The sequence below is a fragment of the Solenopsis invicta genome, chromosome 4, assembly GCF_016802725.1.
Source record: "Solenopsis invicta isolate M01_SB chromosome 4, UNIL_Sinv_3.0, whole genome shotgun sequence".
In the NCBI taxonomy this organism is placed as follows: Eukaryota; Metazoa; Arthropoda; class Insecta; order Hymenoptera; family Formicidae; genus Solenopsis; species Solenopsis invicta.
Genome location: NC_052667.1, coordinates 2191717 through 2213996, shown reverse-complemented (window position 1 = coordinate 2213996; position 22280 = coordinate 2191717). Strand labels below are relative to the sequence as shown.

General features: G+C 40.3%; 1 protein-coding gene across 1 annotated transcript in view; it reads right to left on the bottom strand.

Annotated features, from left to right (window-relative positions):
• Positions 1-3535: 3535 nt before the first annotated feature.
• Positions 3536-22280, bottom strand: part of LOC105195719 (neurotrimin) — a 131068-nt gene continuing 112323 nt past the window's right edge. The window contains exons 5-10 of the mRNA XM_011161274.3: positions 16824-16952; positions 16602-16739; positions 8510-8659; positions 6245-6313; positions 5979-6080; positions 3536-4099 (exon numbers count right to left, since the gene is read on the bottom strand). Of these exons, the coding sequence (XP_011159576.2) occupies positions 3885-4099; positions 5979-6080; positions 6245-6313; positions 8510-8659; positions 16602-16739; positions 16824-16952 (803 nt within the window). The 3' untranslated portion in view covers positions 3536-3884. The remainder of the gene's footprint in view (positions 4100-5978; positions 6081-6244; positions 6314-8509; positions 8660-16601; positions 16740-16823; positions 16953-22280) is intronic.

The following is a 22280-nucleotide window of genomic DNA, read 5'->3' as shown; positions in this document are numbered from 1 at the left end:
AATTAAATTTTGAAAAATTACTGGAAGCTGCAAAAAATTAACTTGTAAGGAGAACGAGAATCAAATTCTCTCTCTCTCTTTCTTTCTCTCTCTCTCTCTCTCTCTCTCTCTCTCTTGTTAAAAGCCACAACATTCTAAAATTGTTTAAACAAAAATGTTTAATTAAAAAATTTGAAGATTGAAAAAATGTATTCACATGTAAAAAAAATGTTGCAAATGGAAATTCCATTGCATTTCGGAAAACTTTAATTTTATTACATGTTTCTTTAGTCTACAGTACGAGCAAGCTTATAATCTAAAAAGGAACAGAATAAGCTAACTGCTGCAATTCGAATTCAGTTTCTACTATCGATATACAATTAAATACAACAATGCAGACAAATGTGTTTAAAAAAAGGAATAATAAAAGGAAAGGAGGTAAATTCACCGATTTCATATTATTATTATATTGAATAGCACACAATAATTTTATGCTATGAATTATTTAATTAATTTTATTACAAAAGACTCTATCAAAGAACAGAAATTCATAAATAAAAGCATGAGATTGAATTTATACAAAGTAGATTTGAACACTCGATATTTATTCATTCCATTTGCACTCATTCATTCAATTACAACATTATTCATTTCTAATCTTATGACAATAGAAATAAACATAATCCTCTTTACCATACATTTCGGGATTTTTTTTGTCTATAAAGTTTCATTTAAAGTCATTCTGTGAATATCAATGTCTATAAAGCGGTAATAAGCTCCCTGAATTCAATCTTTTCAACAGGCGCTATGGCTAACAAAAATTTGGATTTAAGTGGTACACGATATTTAATTACTAATAATTCATTAATTGATCACTAAGTTAATAATTAATATGCATATAAAATACATGTAACTTTAAACTTTTACATCAATTTTAAATGTCAATCGCAAATTTTAAATATGAAAAAGTTATTTATGGTTTAAAAATTTAATACATAAGAAAACTGAAACTAATTAAAAAGTCCCAATTAATTAATATTATTTTTAAGAAATATATACATTTGTTTTATTATACTTTGTATGAATAATATAAGAGAAGCTTTGCTTCTGCAATAAATCGTGTACCACTTTGTATTAACATACAAAGCTGGTTGGGATTATTTACAACAATTCCATTTACTTTACAGTACGTAATTGTGGCAGTTTTGTAATATTTACAACTGGATTCCAGGAGCTCTTGAGAATTATGACATATATTGAGGAATTTAATTGGTGTACAGTGTGTAAATGTACTTAAATTAATTTTCAAAATTCGATTGTATCATTGAGCGGACGTTGAACTCTTTCACGTCAATGTAAATGCAGATGTCTAAATCCTAATTACTTGACGTTTCAAACAATACGCCATTTTTTTCCGGTGTAAAACTTGCCATGCGCAGTATAAAGATGCATTGCAGACTTCCGTTCCTCTTAACCGCGAATTTCAAATTACTATCGAATTGCTGTTCGTTAACAGAATAAGAAGATGCGAGTAATACACCGGAAAAACATGTCAGATATTTTTGGCGAGAAAATACAAATTACTAATTTTAAATTACCAACATAAATCTTTTTTACTCAAAAGTTATTTCGTGAATTTAAATTATAGCTTAACAATTGTACTTGATTGCATATAATTAAACGTAGGAACATTATGTTTTCAGCTATAAAACTGAAAACGATAATCACTGTGATTTCATCTTAGTAAAATAACGCAAGAAGGCTCAGTTACTTCTGTTATTTCTGGAATTTTGTTTTAATACGCGCGTGTCGGGGATACAATAACTTCATTTGCAGAAACATCCACATATATAAAAACGTCGACAACTACTCACACTCTTATTTGTTTTTTTTTACGCGCTTGGGGGGACTTAATATATACAAAACCGTTCTTATCAATACAATTAGTACAGCAATAATATCATGGAAATATCCATACGATCGTAACATTATTTACAAATATATGCAAGTGATTAATCCTTGGAAATTTACAAGTCCCAGTTATTTCGTTGCATCTTATGCATCATTCTCTGTTTTCGAATCACTCTTCGAGTTTCGCACACGTCACACTAATTGCTATGCTTACATACTAATTTATACATTTAGTGTAATAGATTGATTAATTCTCTGCATTGACAGTTACATTTGAACAGAGATATGATTAAAATAGATGACGCATACAATAAAAAGTAATCAGCTAGATTTTACAATTGTCAATGCATTGCGATAACATATCGATTGCTGTGTTAGTCACAAATAAACGACAAAAAAATATTTGAAGCTTCATCAGCTCTATATGATGCATCGTTTAGCCATCAACCAATTTGTGCTTTAATATTTTATTTGTGGCGAGCGTTTTAATACAATAGCTTCACGATTAAAATCGAACTAAACTTCCTTTGTTAATTAACATGTTTCTATATATAAGCGGGAGTGCAAAGAGTTAACTTTTTTTTGTATATTAAATTTTTAATGAAGCGTCATCAATCGCAAAATAATTTTCGAGGAATAAATCACTGGCGATTATTATTTATCAAATAGGCCAAATTTTGCTCAAATCTAAAAACGACTTGAATAACCGTGATTGGAACGTGTTTATTTAATACATATCTTACAAGAGAAATTTCCGTCTCCGTTTCAAATCTGATGTAATAACGTCTTTGCGATAATTATACATTACATGTGGGACGAAATGCGGCGAAAAAGGATGTGACACGTAGACATCCTCGGATCTTTTAAAAAGTACTGCCGTAATCGATCTACTTGACGATATAATCGCACGCACACGAAAAGAAAAATCAGCCGACCCTTTTGCGGGAAATTGGGAGATCTCGTTTCGTTAACGATGCGCGCGATTTGAAAGCCTTTCTGTCGATAGAAGAAAGATTGCAGAGAAGGATTTAGTGGAATCAGATAAAGAAAATGGTTGTCACGCCGTCGTTATTTTCAGGATACGGCCGATAGCGATGGCTTTGAAAATCCGCTGACACGCCGAAGAGATTCGGAATGATTATCGATCCTTTACGAAAGACGGGGAGATCTCTGATAGAAATTTAAAGGTAAACAAACGATTTGCGTTCAACTTGAATTGAACGACTGAAACAACGAACATTATTAAGTACGATGCAGATATTAACACATTTTTACTGCCACTATAATTAGATAACTTTGTATCGATTGATTGCCATTTTTATATCAGCATGTTACTTTGATATGCTTGATTACTCTTCATCGAAATATACAATCAGATTTTTATTTCCCCTTCCAAAAGATATAAATCCCCAACTATAAATTAATTCTTATTCGGCAGTCAACGTGTTAAATACCTGTATTATCGTTCGATTCGTATTATCTTCAGTCAGTAACTGATGCTTGCATATAGTAAAGACTGATAAGTGCACTAGACTTATCAAAGCAATCAAAACTAGATTATGACTTTTTATCAAACCTACAAATGCAATATTTGTTACATTTGTTGCATATAAATAAATTATTAAATTGATTAATTTAATTTTTCTTTTCTTTGTATCTGCGACACTTTCTGCAGATCTTGTTTTTGCCATTTTGAATGCCATCTTTGTGCAACAATATGAAAAAGGCTAAAAACGATAGGGAAGAAAGAGTAGAGCAATTTGTTGTAACACACTGTGGCGCCCAACGTCTAACGAAGACGAGATAAATTCATAGTCACACTATGATAATCGTCTTTCCCTTTCGGCCATGAATAGCTGCAGATCCTTCAATAGATGTGCGCTATTCGCCCTTAATTCGTCGATTAATTGATCCCTTGCGTGGTTGAGAAAAGATTGCAGGATTTACGCTGCAGCTGGAACGACATCGACTCAATCATCCTCGCTCCGCGGTGACTACGACAGGGCGGAGAGCACGATTATGCAAATCGCCGTGCCGGATCGCGTCACGCGATGCCACGTGCTGCTTTTCGACGACATCGATTGCGCCGTGTTATCGATTCTCCGCTGCCCAACGTCACCGTCGATGCTTTTGTGACTGTTGGTGTCGATGACGTTCTCGGCTTCGTGACTCTCCTCGTGACTCGGTCCGCTGCTGCGTAGTCGCGTTTCTGAAAATAATCGACGATATATATTGTTACAGGCTCTCGATAATAATATGTCATGCGACTGTTTTTACGACGCTATCAACCGGTAGGATGAGACGGCCGTTTCCACGCTGCGACACGTGGAATATTCAAAAGCGAAAGCCTGAGGGCGAGGACTTGAGAAAAATTTATAGTTCCCTCTACTTCGGATAACGGGAGATAGACTCTCTTTCCAATATTCATATGCCGTATATTACGTATTCTTTCTAAGAACATTGTTTATAGCAGTCGACGTCGACGTTAGTGCACTTTTGCGCATTACTTTTCGCATTAGCAATGCGAGTCTCATTGTCCGTCCGTCCGTTCGCCCGCGGAGATCGTAAACCAGATCGGCGCGCGGCGCGGCGTAGCGTTTCAACTCGCTGCCTTCTGAATTGCCGTGACTTGGCTCATACCCGCCAGTTTACATGATAATCGAAACAAGTTCGGATACCGGCGCTTGGCGTCCCGGGTGCAGATTACTTGCCATAGTTGGGGACGGTAGAGCGCGGTAGTTCATAAACCGCATGGGATTTCATCAAAATCCCGTCGAGAGTTCCGCGTTTGTCGTGGCGGAGGATGGCAGAACGAGGAGACTATGGGGGAGGGAGGGAGGACTTCGAGGCGTTGTGGCACGTTGCTGGAAGTTTTGCGGAATAAACTTCGCGCCTTCCGCGAAACTTTCCGTAGGAAAGTTCCGCCACTGCCCGGCGGCGTGTAAGTTCTCGCATTACGTCGTGGGCGATGATTTAAGACGACGTATCCCGGCGAATTTCGGGTCGCGGCAACGTATTTGCGGAAGGTGACGTGTTTTCAAGCGCGTTCCTCCTCGCTGATCGCATAGATCAACATTTTATTGCTTGAATTACGAATGTCTGGCCATACGTGCCGCGCGAGCAGGACACACAAATCCGATACACATAAATTTCATCTCGCTGGCGAGAAAAGGAATTTGAATTTTGTAAACATGGACGGAGATCTGTCGTAGTAAGATACAAGTTATTTTCCCTATAATTTAAGATTTAATTTCTTTAAAAGAAAAAAAAATCATGCCGTAGAGGCATTGACCACTTGACTACGCATAACGCGTGAGTTCGAAATCATTTCGTAGTAAAATAATCAAGTTATTAACGCGTAACGTAAACTACAGTTTACGTTATACGACGAATAATGGAGAGCCGCGATCACTAGGAAGTACAATACTCTCGAGGCATCTGGTTTCCATTGAATTCCCAGTGCAGTTGTCAAATCTCACCTTCGTCGCACAGTCGGCTAATCTGATTTTTGTTTCCTCTAAAAGTTCCGCGAGGTTTGCACAGTCGCAGCTTTGAATATTCAAACTTGTTTCGACAACACCGCAACTGTCGTCGGCGCGCGTAATTGTAACGACGGCGAGGCAGAGTCGGGATTGCAACTTATAATGTTCGCCGTATTAAAATGACGAAAGGGCAAACAAACTTTTATTCGCTATAACACGAGCGCAACAAAACGAACGTAATAAAATCAAAATCAAAACCTCCAAATTTCCTTCTTTACGACACGCATCTCTCGAAGCTCTCAATTATTTCGCGTAAACCTTCAAGTCAATTACATATATTTTTAATATTAAATATAATTACATTCCACAAGGCCACATTGCCAATGCTTTACGGCGTTACAATTTCAATTTTGCAAAGTGTTTTTCTTTTATTTGTAAATTTCAACGCAATTAAAAATAGAATTAGATGACTTTGTATGGGAATAATGCGTTTCTATTTTAAGTATTTTATATTTTCTTGAGGCTTCAACCTCGTTTAATGCGAAAACCTGCACCGGTAACAGCAAAAGAAGGAAAGCTTAAGAGAATAATGGAAAGCGAGCGTACCTTCGCTTCTCACGACGGTCGACAAAGATGCGTCGGTTATTTCATTAGAGCTCGGCTCTAGACTAGGCACGGGCTTTTGTCGCGACCACTGGATATTCTCCACTGAAAACAATATTTTTCTTGTTAGTCATCTGCATAATCGTATACGGCTAATAAAGAAAAGTACGGTTGAAACGATTATCTTAAATAAATGTATTAAATAAATGGCGCACGCGGATGAAATGGAATTGAAATTTAATATTGAACTGCTCTCACAACGTTCGTACCTGGATCCACGGTAGTGGGAACGGGCACTGTGCTCGTCGTCGTCGGTTCCGTGGTGGGCGTTGGTATGTCTGTCAAAAACATGCGATGCATTAATATTCTTTTCAATTCGATACAAATCTAGCTTGAATAAAACTGTACTAACGGAAACAACGTACACGCGCCTTCATAAATTTTGCTACGTACAAAAATTAGATATCGCAGACGCAGCAACCGGGAAATGTATAGACTACGTGCAGTCTCTACGCGATTTACCGTTGAATGAAATAGGGTAGGATTGGGTGAAACAATGTCGCCGTCTTACATTATTGCGTTTCTGCAATAATGTAAAAATTCGATTGAGCGAGCGCACGCTGTTATTTGATTAATTTTAAGCTGCTTGCTTTTATCATACAATACGAAACAATTAACGTTAATGGATAACGAAAGCGCCTTAAACAACGATTCGCGATGTAAAGGGCGTTTTGCGCTTCGCAGTTTTCAAATATCTTATTTAAAAACAAATAACAATCGTGTTAACGGGGAAAAAAAACATTCTCTCGTCTGGCTAAAGTTAAGCAATTAAAACTAGCAGCACTCGCGAATGCCCGATGGTGGCCATTGTAGTAACTTTTGGGCTATGGATTGAAAGGCCGGTTTAAAATGCTAATGCGCATTAAATCGTCGACACAATCGAACGCTTATTTAAGCGGCTTAGCAGTAATCCGCCGATTCGGCGGTCGCAGTAAAGCACAAAGCTGGGAAGTTCAATCTGCGGGCGCGCCAAGGCGAAAACCTACAATTACTGATCGATAGATAGAGAAGAGGCTTCTTTTTGCACCGTAGAACGCAGATCGGCGCTTACGGTTATCGGTGATTCACCGGCTCGCGCCGCTTTCCCGGAAATGCGGATTTGCGGGGGAGACAGACACGGCTGACTTTCACGGCGCTCCTTATCGCGCGGCAGGATGAGCTCGCCTTTGATACCGAATCAATGGAAAGTTTGAAGGGAAATGCCGGCGTATCCGCGGACGCGATGATTGATACGAGATTCCTTCGTTCGCGCCGCGACGCGACGGAAACGCGCTGGCGCACTTGGGTCAATGCGATCGTTAGGCGATCAAATCGCGTTCGATGGTGGGAATAAAATTCTTCTCGAGTTTTCCTCCGACTTTACGGTATTACGGCGAGCGGCGCGAATGCCGTTGCCACATCTCTCCGCGGACGGTGTCGCACACGTGCGTCGACGATAAAACACCCCAGACTCTGATGCTTCCCTCGCGGCTTTTCCATTCCGCGCCCCGTATGCATTCAGTCGAGCCCGTTTTTCCTCGCTCGATCTCGTCGTTTCGCAAGAGATTCCGGTTATCGGCGAGTCGCGATTGGCACTGGCTGCCGTCAAGAGGGGAGAACGTCACTTTTCAAACCTCCCCGGCTTACGCCATCCCGATATATCTCGCTCGTTGTCTTGGCGCGAAAGAACCACGCTCCCGCTTTATCGCGCCGTCTGATTCACCCACCCTCCTCCATCCTCCCCTCCCCCCCTCTCCCCGGTCGGATGCTTAATTTCTCATCCGCTGAATACGTTCTTCATCGCGCGACTAACGATTTCTGATAACGCGCGCGCGGCACACCGGGGTCGCGGAGAAACGAAAGAAAGTGCGACGACCGTGCGGCCGATAAGCGCGGACCGCTTGACAAATGTTCGAAAACCGGCGTGAATCGATATTGGCTCTCCGCGGTCGAGATATACGTCCGCGATAAATCATATATCACGTTAATATAATATCACCGTTGTAACTTCGTTGAATCACTTTCTGATCGCTCTCTCGCGCAAATTGTGCGATCAATTTGATAGCATAATGCGATCGCGCGTGGATTGACGCGCGGTCAAATCTTTCGCGGTTTGCGAGTAATTCCGAACGGCCGAACGCAGGAACGCAAGTTGAAACCTCGAGAAAGGTTACGGGAAAAATAGTAGAATAGTGACGAGGAAATTAATTCACCAAGTACGGAATAAAAAAATGTACAATTTATTACAATATTTGACGGGACGAAGAACAAACATTATTGATCGGCTGATTCGTAATCGTTGAAATACGTTCGGGAATGTTAATTTATACGTCGGACGTATTGAGAGGAAAGTTTTAATTTGAATTAAAACAAACAGAATCTCTCGTTAATTTGCAAATCTATGCAAATTACGAAATTTTAATGCGGATAAGGATATGAATGCATTTTCCGGTTCGTCCGGTAACTATTTAAAATGACGGAAATGTCATACTCACGATAGAGCTTGATACTGCCGTCGGTTTCGCCAAGGGAGTTCTTAGATATGCATTTGTAGCTGCCGTAGTCGGACATGGAGACTGAACGTATCATGAGCTTCATGTGCACTTTGTATACATTGTCCGAGAAGGATGGCTCGTACTTCTCCCCTGCAATTTGACGGAACATCGTTACGTTCCCTTCCTACTTGTAAAATTAATAGACGGTATATTTTTCCCTCGCGAAAAAAGGAGGAGGCGCTAAACGGGCGAGATGTTGCACGCGTGGAGTTTCAGATTGCAAACTTGACTGCGAAAGCTTAATAAATATCAAGCGAGATAAAAGATGCTTCACGCCTTCTTTGTTCTCGTTAGAATTATGGAATTAGTTTTAATCTACGGCGAAAGCCGGTTCCGCTGAAACCAGAACGTTTTACACCAGGGGGAAACCTGGTCTGGCGCTGATGCGACGGGGATATATCGCTCATACATACACACGTACTTAGCCCGAGCGCGAGCGTCAGTTCCTACAACCAACACGGACGGTATATCTACATCGCCGCAAGACATTGCTTCATTAAAATATGACTCGTCATTTTAGGCGAGCTCATTTAAAGCTTAATTACATTACCCGCGCTCTATCGCAGTAACGTATTGCCGCGCATCCGTGCGCCGGCGTGGATTAATTTTTGAAACGTGCCGATCGTTATAGAAGCGTGAGGACACGATTACTGCTCGATACACAGCTAACGATACGTCACGCGCCTCCACATTATCACGTTCGCATCGTTATTATATCGATGACGCGTATTATCGTAGAAAATTGAAAGTAGCGAACGTGTGCATGTTTTCAATCCGCCGCGCCGCGCGCCGCTCAGTCGAACGGAATATAATATAACGATATTCCAAAATGTATTTGCCAATATCCCGCGCTTCCGGTATGCCTTCACGGTCCACCGTGCTTCGTGCTCTGTCAACCAGAAAAACTAGCATTAGGGTTTCTCGCGTGAATGCACGCTGCCCTCCGCACCATATTCGCGCGCCAGTCCGCCCCATACGTTGCACCCATTTAAATTGTTCCGAACGCTTTGTTTCTCATCTCGTTATTTGCGTTTCTCGCAAATCGATGCAGCTCGAGGACGAACGAATATTTTTTTTTAATTTCGAAAAACGATACGCCCACAATAGCATAAGCAATATGCTTCACCTCTCGCATTAAAATAATTTATTCAATGATACACTTTATCTTGCAACATAATTTCTCAGTAATTAGTAACCAACTGTGAAATAACAATTGCCTAATTCATAATAATTTATAGTCTGTTCAAAAATGGGTTTGGTTGTTACTAGCAAAAATAATGTACATAGTTGGCAGAAGTGAAAATTACTGGAGCTATGTTTTGTTTCTTCCACCAGTAAAACTAGTAGACGAATAGTGTAAAATGTCATAAAGATTTTCAGGTTAAAATTTGTGAATATTTTAACGTTACCGCAAGCTTGTAGTAACATTGCAGAAATCTTTTGTAACTTCTATACAATATTATAATGTGTCAATGTAAAGTTTATGCAATGTTTCTTTCATCTTTCAATGCTGGTTATGATCTTAACCTTCACTTTTTATAACAAATATATTAATGATAATTCTCTTTTTTTCCCTTTTTTTAAATTTGTTTCTTTTATCACTTAATCTTTTTTTATACAAATAAATTTTTAACTTTGGTAAAAAGTTAATAAATTAAAGTATTGTGTTTCAAAAATAACTAGTTAAAATTAAAAATTATATATTTAAAATTAATTAAGTTAAATTAAAAGTTATTAACTTTATTATTTAACTTTTAATTTGTTAATTACCCAATTCTGCAAATGAGTTACGAGAATTTGTAACACGGTGTGATGCAAAAAAATCTCCCTAAAAGTCATTGCGGTAGTCTCGCACAGCGAGAAAGATTTCACTCGCTTAAAGCGCGCGTGCACGCTGTTTAAAGCCCTCTATTCGGGTCGTTGACCGCACGCGGTCACGTGAGACAGGCGCACGTGCTTGCCGTCTGGGCCGCCTCCCCACTCTTCGTCGATCGAGGAGAGTGGGGAGGCGGCCCAGTCGACGCTCACGTGCGCCTGTCTCACGTGACCGCGTGCGGTCAACGACCCGAGTAGAGGACTTTGAACAGCGTGCACGTGCGCTTTGGGCGAGCGGAATCTCTCTCGCTGCGCAACGACAGGGAGATTTTCTTTGAAAGATTAAAGAAACATAGCATAAACTTTACATTGAAACATTGTAATATTGTATGGAAAATACAAAAGATTACTGCAATGTTACTACAAGCTTGCGGTAACGTTGAAATGTCTGCAGTTTTTAACCTGAAAATCTTTATAACGTTTTGGACTATTTGGAATAGTCTACTGGTTTTACTAATGGAAGAAGTGCAACGCCAATAATTTTTATTTCTGCCAACAGCATTGTTTTTTTATTTGTAATAACCAAACTTATTTTCGAATAAAAGGTCAGACAAGCAAATGGCTTGCAATTAAATTTATGAAATATATATCTACACGAATCACACGTAATTATATTTTCCATTTCTAAAGATAAAATTACATTTTCTCGAAAAGGGCACTCTGAGAAAATCTGGCCCGCCCGAAAACGAGATGGTAGCCGAACACGCCAATCTCTCGTTACTCACGGAAAGATAAAGTGAAACCGGAGAATTAAGCGTGATCACGTGATTAATCTGAAATACAATTGCTTATAATTGTAAAGAAGCTCTCTACTGCGAAGGTGCGAAGCTTTGCGTGTTTCTGGAGGTGTATCGTTTGTGTCAAAGAAATTTTTCGTAAGAGACGTACAGAAATATAGAGAGAAAGACCTAAAGACCGTAAAAAATATCAAGCAATGGTGGGGAATTTGGAGAATGGCATTAACGTTTCGATTCTTCTCGATAACGTCTCTCGGTGGATGAAAAGTGGCGTGGCAAGGGCCGAGGCGGATCGAGGCGGGGCGCGCGAACGCGGAAAGAAGTTTTGATTAACAATTCGAGGTGGTGGCGCATTCGGAAGAGAGTGAAATCTATAGGTGTAATGACCCGCGGCAAGGTGGAGGCGAAGTATTTTCCCAGCCGGTAGGAAAACTTACGTCTCTCCGAGATAGAGAAAGAGAAATGTGTGAAGAAAAGGGCGCGAAGTGGTGGTGGAGAAGAACGGTGCCGCAGCGCGCCGGCAGGCCAGCAGGTGGAATAAGGGCGGAAAGGGTAGAATGCATTTATGTAGTGGCACCATTCGAGCCCCACAAGCGGAAGAAAAACTTTCGGCCGGCTTTGAGTTTGAAAAGCAGATGAAAAAGTTTAACGACGTTGAACTACGGTGCCGAGCATTACCCACGGGACGACGGCGGCGGACGGGCAGGGGTCCGCGAATGGATTTTGCCAGGGATAAAACTGCTTTTAAACCCAAAAGTCGACGGTGGGACCGATATTTTGTGTTACTCGTATCTCCGCACATCGTCGGAGCGCCGCGCTGGGTCCACCGACATATGTGGACATGAATCACGCTGACTTGGAAACTCAAACTGCCGACGTAATTTCCATCTGCGGCGATCGCTCACGCTTAATTTCACCTAGCTCCGTCGTTTCCGCGATCACGTGCCTGCATCATCGATCACGCGATACTTCGGGACTTTTGCAAACGCAATCTAGCTTTTACGTTTGATGTATGTGAAACCGTAAAAAGAGATAATTCTATAGTAATAAAATAAAGTAGATATCGAGCCGATCAAATAACCGATAAAATTTTTGTAAAAAAAATTTATTTAACAAAAATATCAATTTATGAAGCAACTCTATGGGAAACGGAATTGATTGTTGTTTCAATCACGAACTACCGCGGGAATATATGTAAAAACACGTGTGTTTAGTGGCGACAAAAATAAACTAACAAAAAATTGCTTTCGTCAACCTGAAAATTAATAAAAATTTGAAACTTTACAGAAATAAAGTGTATGTAAAAAAATTATATAAAAATTTTTTTGTGTTAATAATCGCGATTCTACAATGAAAATATTCCTTCAAAAATAATCTGACTTTTATTTGAATTTGTTTTTGAAAAGTTTTAAATTTTTAAAAACTATCAGATTGTGAAATCTTCTTTGTGAAAGATCAATCATGTCTGATCACAGCACACGACTGGAACGATAACGTTGCGCGTTTGCTTATAACACAAGCAAGAAGATTTATTCACAAGAGCACGCTACAAATCTTCTGTTAAGAGTTTCCTATTAAAATTCCACAACGCGAGAAGGATATTCTTTTGTCAAGGTTTTTAATTTTAATTCATTAAGTGTCCGAAATGTAATTAACGCTGAAAATGAAATCTCTCTCTTTCTTTCTCTCTCTCTCTCTCTCTCTCTCTCTCTCTCTCTCTGACAGAGAAATTATACTCGGAACTGTCGCGTGCGCGCGGGGCGTACAAGTCGTAGGAATGCGTTCCTTTAAAAGCAGACCGAGTGCGCGCAGTTCGGCCACGAACATAAAAAAAATGCAAAACCCCTGTAATGAGTTTAACGCCGACGGATCTAATTTGATACACACAAACCCGGCGTCGGCGAGCGAGAAACGTTAAATATCGCGTAATTGCCAACCGTCGGGAACTCTATGCTGAAAATGAATCGGTGCGCCGGCGTGCGCGTAACGCGTGTTTGCCCACTGACAGATTATGTTTTCCAAAGGCACTGATTTACGGCGTAATCCTATTGTCAACAATACTGGCGCGCGATCCCGATGCTCCATCATCCTTCAAATATCCTTCGAACATAATTCTCTAAATTTATAACAATAATTTTGTAACCTCATTCTTTCAAATATGTCGAGCTGGTAACATTATCCTCGATAATTACCTAGCAATATCTTTTTTAATTATTACGATATGTATAAGTTTTTCAAAGCAGTAGTTAGTGAATTTATTTGAAAAATATTTAATACAATTGAGAGAACAACAAGAAAAAAGAAAGAGAGAAAATAATGTATTATATTTATATATATAATAAATATGATATAATAATATAATATTTGTACAATAATACAATATAAATGTAATATAACTAAATTCATATAATATATGAACATATGGAGATTTTGTGCTCTTTCATGTATTTACTGCATTGCCATCAACATGCTGCGAACGATATTGCGAAATGGCTATTTCCCATTATGCGATTTCGTCCCTATAGCGGCATAATAGAATTGTACTTTCCGCCGCTTTACGACCTGAGTTGCCTTCTCGCAAGAACGGATGGCGCGATCTCTATACGTAAGCGTTTCTGTCGATTGAACTGCGTGACTGGAAACGCTTGGCGAAACTTAGAATTTGCGCGAAGTCCCGGATAAGAAAATTCATGATTTTCTCGACGCCGGATATTTCCGCAAAGCTTTATAAAAACGCGCAGCGCTTTGCTGGCACAAAATTTTTTTTTTATTTTAATAACGTCAGTAAAACTTTTGCGCTCCGCCGGAAATTCGAATGCTCCCGGTCGGATTCGCGCGTGGCACGATGTAATCCTGAATCGCGCGATTTTCCCATAATCGCAACGCGCCCCCCTACCTCCTCACCGACGTGTTCCCGTGACGGAATCGCATTTTACGACTGAATACACAAACTGGAGGGTCAGTTCGTTTTGAATTGCATTAAAACCCACCGTGCATATGTTTTTTTTGTACCTCCAAAACGCAGATATGTATCGTTATCGCATCGTTTAAAAGAGATACCTTCGGAACATGTAACAGCCCTATCGCCAAATTTTTTTCACAAAAAAATGGAAAATTGCGAGCCGAATAACAATCTACGTTGAGCGAATATTCGAATCGATTTGGGAATCGGGTTCAGTTCCGCTCACGCTATTCACCACGTGTCGCGTTACCGATGAATGGCCGATTCTATGCGAAAATCGGTGCACGCAGATGACGGCCGGGACCCGCCACATCGTTGCGCGCCCGATATCTGATCGTGCGTGAGTCACGCGCGCTGAATTCGCATTAGCGGGCAGCGCGCATCCGCGGAAACGTTAAATCGTAAAGCATGTCGTAACTGGTAACGGCGAAACACCGGGGGGCATGTGCGGTTGACGCGGGGAATATAATGCGAGATAACTTGACAGTTAACCCATTCGTAATTCCTATGCTTTCCATCCGGGCTGCGGGCATGGGACCGGCAGATAAGCCGCGAAACGATCGCCTTCGGTTTTACGAGATTTTCATTTCGCTCCGTCAATTGAAAGCCGATGCTGAGCCGCGTGGAAAATGCCAACTCGCTGCTTTCACGAATATATGTCTTTTAAGATTGTCCACCTTGCAATCTTTCTTTGGCAACTTTTCCGCGACGAATTGAATTGCAGCTCATTTTTGGCATGATAAATTACATAATGAAATAATTGTAGGAGCAAGTAAGTTGCATTCAATGAAACGTAATCGTTGAAGCTTAAACGCGTTTTCTCTCCCGAAGAATACTGGTCAGAGCGAAGTTTGCGCACATTTCCGCATTCAGTAACGTTTATCGCGCATTGTCACTCCCCGGTAAAAAGTGACATTCCCATAAGTCACCTACGATCGTTGTTAACGTGGTTTATTCAGGGCCAGATTCCGTCGTAGATAAGCGGAAACCATTCAGCCGCGACGCGGGGAGCCCGGCCGTGTGCCATTTAACCCCGGAAAAAGCAGCCTGTGAAATAAAAATCTCGGAACCCGGCAAACAAAGATTAATCTCCGTCGCGAATGGAAATCGTACCGGTTTCCCGACCATCGATCACCAGTAGCAAAACGCCGTCGCTCGCCCGCTCGTTCGTTCGCCCGCTCGGTGTCGCGCCGCAGGTGTGCCGGCAGAAGCGATCCGAAATTAACCTAATTAGCTGCGCGATTAGCAGCTGCAGACACGGACGACGGCGACGGCGACGGCGCGAACGCCGTCGACGTCGTCCCGTTCTTACCCGTGCGCCCGCACATCCGCGTTGGGGAACCTCGGTGGCAACAGCAGCGGTGGCGGCGGCGGCGGCGGTAGCGAAGCCGCGCGCATTAGTGCATTCGAAGGGGGTGCGTTGCTACGTACGCCTGCTATCCCCGGTGTGGCGTCGTGTCTAATTATCCGAAATAATTATGCGCACATGTGCGGGTCGCGCCGCTTTTCGGTAACGCGCCGAACCCGCCGACGCGTCGCGTTGCGTCGCGTGCACCGTCAGGTCCGATTTGCCACGTCTCGCTTAGGTGGTTGGCGTATTTGCGGCCGCCGCAAATATCATTTCCTGCGTTAGACAAGATCGTTGATTGTACCGCGCGATACTCCGTACGAATTAATTGTCACGTCGTGGGACAATTGCGTGCTGTTGTAATCGGTGTTGAAATTATCCCGCGACTCTCTCGTGTAATATCCGAAAAGTGGGGTATTGTTTGTCACGAGATTGATCATATGACGCAGAAGTATTTTTTGTTTTTTGTTTTTTTTCTTTTTTTTCTTTTTTTTTGAACGTTACGAGTTCGATACGTGCTTTGGGAAACAAAATCCAGTTTCCCGTTGGCAAATAGGTTTGTCAGAACGCGAGCCGTTCCGAACGACCTTTAATTTCTGGCGTACCGACATAAATGGATTCGATGAGCAAACCAAACCTGTGACCATGCGTTGTCGGCTAGTAAAGCATGGTTAAGTATGTCGGCGAAGCGGAGTTCGATTACCATTCATTAAATTATAGCAGGGACGCGCATGCGGTGCGCACGGAAGTGGCGATCTATAAACTCGTTGCTATTGTTGCTGCTGTTGCAATTATTGCTGATGTTGGAAGAATTAACGCTGTCATTGAACGAATTAATGTCGTCACTACTGGTGGACGCTCTCTAATTATTCCAATCATTGCTAGAATTCCGAATAATTCCCTTCTCTTTTCCATTCCGAACAGAGCCCAAATTTTTCCAAGTTTTCAATGTATTCTGCTCTTTCGCCCTTTTATTTTGCAACATCGCGGAGTCTTTTTGTGAGCTACACAAATTTAATTTATACACATTTTTACATACGCCGATATACCTAGTCTGAATTTAAAAAAATCGATATTTGTCGAAATGGGTCTTATATTCACGGAACGTACCGTTTGCTATAATGACGTTGTTCTCTCGCGTCCAATAATTAATAGACTTGGGAAACGCTTCGGAATGACATTCTAATGTCATTTGCTGGCCTTCTTGGGCGCCCACTAATTGGTTCTGGATCCAAATCATTGGAGTAACTGTTAACATTGAGACAAATGTGAAGAATGATAGACGATTGTTCGAATAACTTAGATCGTACACTTACAGAGACAACTACTTACAATGTACAACGAGCATAATTCTCTTGCTGACCGTTGGCGGTACGCCGTTGGACGCGATGCAAAGGTACGCTCCCATCTGCAACCTGTTCACTTTCGTGATATTGAAGACCGGTCCATCAATGCTGGGCACTACAACAAACGGTTAAAATCGCAAAATGGACGCAGCCATTATTATTATCATTAACGTCAATTTTAATTATGTGATTGACGTTAAAATAATAGACGCAGCCATAATTTTAGTGCTAATTAATATAGCAGAGTAAAATTGGATGCCACATCGTGTTGACAATTATTGTGTAAAATGTCACTGATAATAACAATATCATTAGATCAATCTCTCTTATAAAATTTCTTATATCTTTACGTTTTATTATTCCATAAATGTTATTTGAAGCCTAAGTCGAGTCGGACAACGTTGAGCACAAATTCAATGCATCGGCAAGAAATTTTCATCAGTCTCGAACAAAAAAATTCCGCAATCGAGATTCGAATTAATACACGTCGAGTACGCTGCTTCGTAGTAGTGCGTAACCGATACTAATCACCGCGCCGTCGTTTTTACTGGATGGTCTAATCTCCGTTAACATTACACGCTTCGTACACGCCATTCGCAAAACCGAACTTGCACCCTACAGAAACACTTGTCGGGGGGCTTCTTGCCGGCGTACATCTTACTCGGATTCTCCAGTCGCGAATATTATGAATGCGCTCGAGGGTGCCAAGTAACTCTCGACATTACTCTCTTCAGGCTGCCGTGATGAAATGTATTAATATATTTGCAGTACGATTATATATTTAATTAAAATATGTAATCTTTACGATAATCGGCTTTGTTGCAGCAATCCATTATCTTAAATTCAATAACGCTGCTATAATTTCGAAATAAATTCAATTTAATGCAAAATCTTTTTTTACCAAAAATTTGCGCAAATACTGCATACCAATGAATTTATCGTTCTTTTTTTTTTTTTGAACGGAGGGAAAGACCGTTCGAGAACGCACAGCTGTGCTTTGTTAATTAAACATACCGCACTTTTTATTCACGATAGTCAGAATGTTCCTGTTTTCAGTGAAAAACTGTGACATTCTGGAAACCAGAAGGATTCGTAAGCCGCGAAGTTAACGGATGTAGATTAGAGCCGCGCGTAAGAAACAAAACGTCCGTCGTAAAATTTAGAACTTAAGGAATCTCACTGCCGGGAGACGTCGCGCCTTTGCCGCGACTCGTCTTGCATTTCTTAAGTTTTAAGAGGTAAGCCGAATACGGGGCTCCTCCGCGCTACGGCTCCAGTTGTATCCGTGGCACTGAACATTCCTGGCTTAGAACTCGCTTGTTATCCTTAACTTTCATGTTCCTACGTTCCCGTGTCTGGCTCGCGAAATACACCTAGATAAACTGTGTTGCATTAAATATGCAAAAAGTTGCATACCTATTCTAAATAATATGCGCGCCCACCGGCATATTTTTATGGGTACGCGATATATTTGCGATATCTACGATACCGAAAATCAGGGAGACCATTTCATAGTCAAAATATACATTTATTTGGCGACGAGAGATCGAAAAGCTTCTGAAAAGGTATTTTTGGAAGAGATGAATTTTTGAGTAGTTGAGGAACAACTTTGTCAGCTCCGTCATTTAATCTCTGTGCAAAGCGATTTATGTTATTGAAACGCCTGCTGACTCTGCCTGAAATCACCTGCATACGAGATAAGCTGTAAAGCAGCGGTTTTGGACCGCCGTGCGGCGCTCTTTAGTTAATTAGTTGCGAGCGCCGATTTATACGCTATGGTTGTGGCAAAAAAAAAAAAGGGAACGCAAAGCGAAAAAAAATCGATAATGCCATTTACGTTAATAGATTTTACGTATCCCGTTCCCGTGTACCAGATTTTGAAATTAAGCTAACGCGGCTTTTTCAACTAATGAAGTAATTAAATCGGTCGCAGTTTACGCAGCTCACCGAATATTTCGCAATCTCCAGTACTTGCGCTGCTTTAGTTCCGGAATTACGCCGGAAGACATAAATTGTCACCTTCGGTAACACGAAATCGATTATACAGTCATTATGTATGAATGGATCGTATCTAGGTAATTAATATTAATTCAAGAGAACAGTCTATTTATGAACTCGCTGTAATGTATGCATATGCGGATTAAATTTGTAATAATTTACAACGTAATGACTGGTCTATCATAATGCAATTTTGGGTAGTCACATTTCCCCGCAACAATTTTCGCTTCTCAAGCCACCAATAAATATTTACTAGCGTATAGAGTATAAAAATGTATGCGCGCGTGATGCGATGCGTCGAGATGCTTGAAAATAGTTCTGGCCAAGTTTGCAGAAAGCTGGCAAAGTGCAGACTGAAAAGTATCGTACAGCGATCGACGGTACAAAGGTCGCCGAAACTTCGCACTAGCCCGCAACCAGCGAAACTTTATTTTCTCCGCTAGTATTTGCGGACAGTTTCCGGCAAATAGGTTTGCCGGTTTATCTGGGATTTTGTTCACGCATACACGAGCGAGAACAGAACATCCGTGATGGAGAGCAAGTGCGTGAGGGGACGACGTGGAAGGAGTGTGGGCGTTTACTCATGAGCGAAAAAGGTCGCCAACGGAATGAAAAGAGCTCGCGTGTTCAAAAAGGATGGCAAAATACGAGAAGTTGAGACGCGTCGAGAGAAGGGTGGATTGTCGTGACTGTTCGCGATTGCCCGAGAAAAAGACTAGGATAAGAGGAAGGACTTTCGAGGGTAAAAAAAAAGGTGGAAATCGTGGTAATCGCGAGGTAGACACTACCGGATGGGAAAGTACGCGAGTGTAGAAAAGGAAGGGAAAAGGAAGAATTCGTTAATTAAAGTATGGAGCGCCAGAAACAGTATCTGAACGTTAAAAAAGTCGAGCGCAAGAGGACCTCCGTCCTGGAGGATGGTGGAAAGGATAAAGATGAAGGAGAGAAAGTGGAAATAAAAAGAGTTAAGCGCGAACAAGGAGTCATATTTGTGAATTAAAGAGGCGCAAGCCCACGTTAGAGGTACCTTTGAAAAATCGAGAGAGAATATAGACTCTTCCTTAAGAAATAAAAATGAGAAGATGTAGAAGCGTTCAAGCATAGAGTAAAGATTGAAATGGAAATAAACCGGGCAAGATGGAGAAGTTCAAGAGGGAGTTTTCATGGTCGTAGAAGAAGCTGAACATGTTCGTAAGTTAAACAAAAAGACGGAAGAAACTTGCGAAAGAGAAACTTACTACTTATTGACTAAAAAATCGAGAAAGTTAAGGAAGAGAAAAATCGTATGCAAATGAAAAGATTATCGCGATACTGAAGATGAGACTGGAAGAAGTAAGTGTGAATATATCAGGCGAATAAATATGCGCGAGGCAAGAGAGAAGGCTGGGATTGAGAGAGTATTAAGTAAAATTATAAATTCTGACAATAAATATGCACGTGATGGAAACAATACAGGACAAATGTAATCGAAGGCATAATAAATTTCTACAGTAGGACATTTGAAACGGTTGGCAGATGATATTAAATGAAGCGCGCGAATAAACTGCATGCCGTAGCGGAATAAATGTTTTCGTTGTCAGCAAAACGGCATTATGCAAAACGACGGTTCAATAAATTTTGGGAAACAATAGGAATGATAAATAGATATTGTAACCACGTCAAGCGAATCATTATGAGAAGCGGTGTATTTAAACGCGCATTAACACGAATCGAAAACAGAATGAAAAATTAAGAGACGATCGGGTGCAAATCGCTTAACCATAAGAGTAACGTGAATAATAAATAATTGTTATTAACGATGGTACAATCCGATGATTGAATAATGAGACTAATTTTACTTTGAGAGAACCATAACGGTTATGATAAAAACCATTTAATTTTATTCAATGTATGATCCTTCTAGCGCCAGAATAGTAAGTGCGAATACTCGTTTTAATCAAAAATTAAAATGAAAGATTATTATAAAATAATATCAATTTCATTATTTCACCACTGAATTGTATACTTACATTACGAATTAAATTTCTCGTATTATATTTAAAGCAAACAGAAGTTAATACTGTATGAGAGCGACATGAGAACTGAATATTAGTTTAAAAAATAAATGACGCTGTTAAAACGGACATATTCATATCTGCGGAGAACAAGGTCAAACTGTAAAAAAGTGCCGACGGGGGCGAAAGAATCGTCGGCTGTCCTTATAAATTACCGTGGACTCTCCGCGTGGGGACAGGTGCATAAAATGCGCACAAAGGAGAGCAAATATTTAACGGAACTGCATGGAGAGGTGGGACGGCTCAATAAGTTTGAAAGACAAAAGGGTGATAAATTGTTATTGTACCCGTAGAATAAAGTCACCGTTGTACGAACAGGTGCGAACGAGGACGCTCGATTTTCCTTGGCGTTATTGTGCGAGACGCATAAGAGCTGAAACGCATATTTCACTTTGACGTCACCGACACGGTCGCATCGGCAGCTTCGAATGCAATTGCATCACGCAACGTAGTCGGCTGAATAAAGTCCGAGAGGCGGAATGATAAATCGTCGTCCCCGCGTTGAGTGAATCCGGTGTTTCAGCTGTGCGCGCGCGAACGCGGCCGCTTTTCCTACGGCGATTTTCAAGATGAGCGATGCGAATAAAATAAGTACGTCGATGTCGGAATGGTCGAGAATTTTCGCGCCACCTGACGCGTTTTACGCGCGCAAATTATGGAAAATAGTCTGTCGCGCCGAGAGAAATTCGACGAATATTACAAGCAATTGAACACTTGGCTAGTTATTGCTGCAGAAAAGTTACTGTTTTAATATCACAGCTGAATCTTCTTAAAGAAATATATAATTATATGAGATACATAATACAATGCATGTATGTATACGAGTATATTCTGGATTTTTTGCAGCAACTTTTAAACAGTAACTTTTTGTATTAATAAATTGCTTTTTTGAATATTTTGGAATTTAGAATGATCACTTGATTTTAAATAGAAAAAAATGACAAAATAGGTTTTGTAAATTATAACTTTTTTCTAGTGAAAATATAGGTAAAATACAACTATTAAAGACAAAATATGTAGTTTTTTAATATTATTATTGTTATTATTATATATTCATGATTATTTATATTCATGATTTTCCTAGAAAAAGAAACTTTAAAAAAATTTAGAAAAGGTCTTTTTTACGTGAAAAAGATAGCTAATATTAAACATGAATAAAGTTGAATGAAACGAAAAAGAGAAATTATTAATAAGGTAAAGAAAATCGTTGAACCTATTAACAAAATTAAAAATTTATGCGATGACTTCTTTTTTTCCAAAGCGATTTAATTTCAGAATTCGTGGTAATGCCTCTGTGATCCTTTTACCATTGTAATGTGCAAATCATTTTTTAAATTTTGGGAGAAATTAAACTTCCTAAAAATCCTTCCTGTCCCTCGGGTACACTTGTG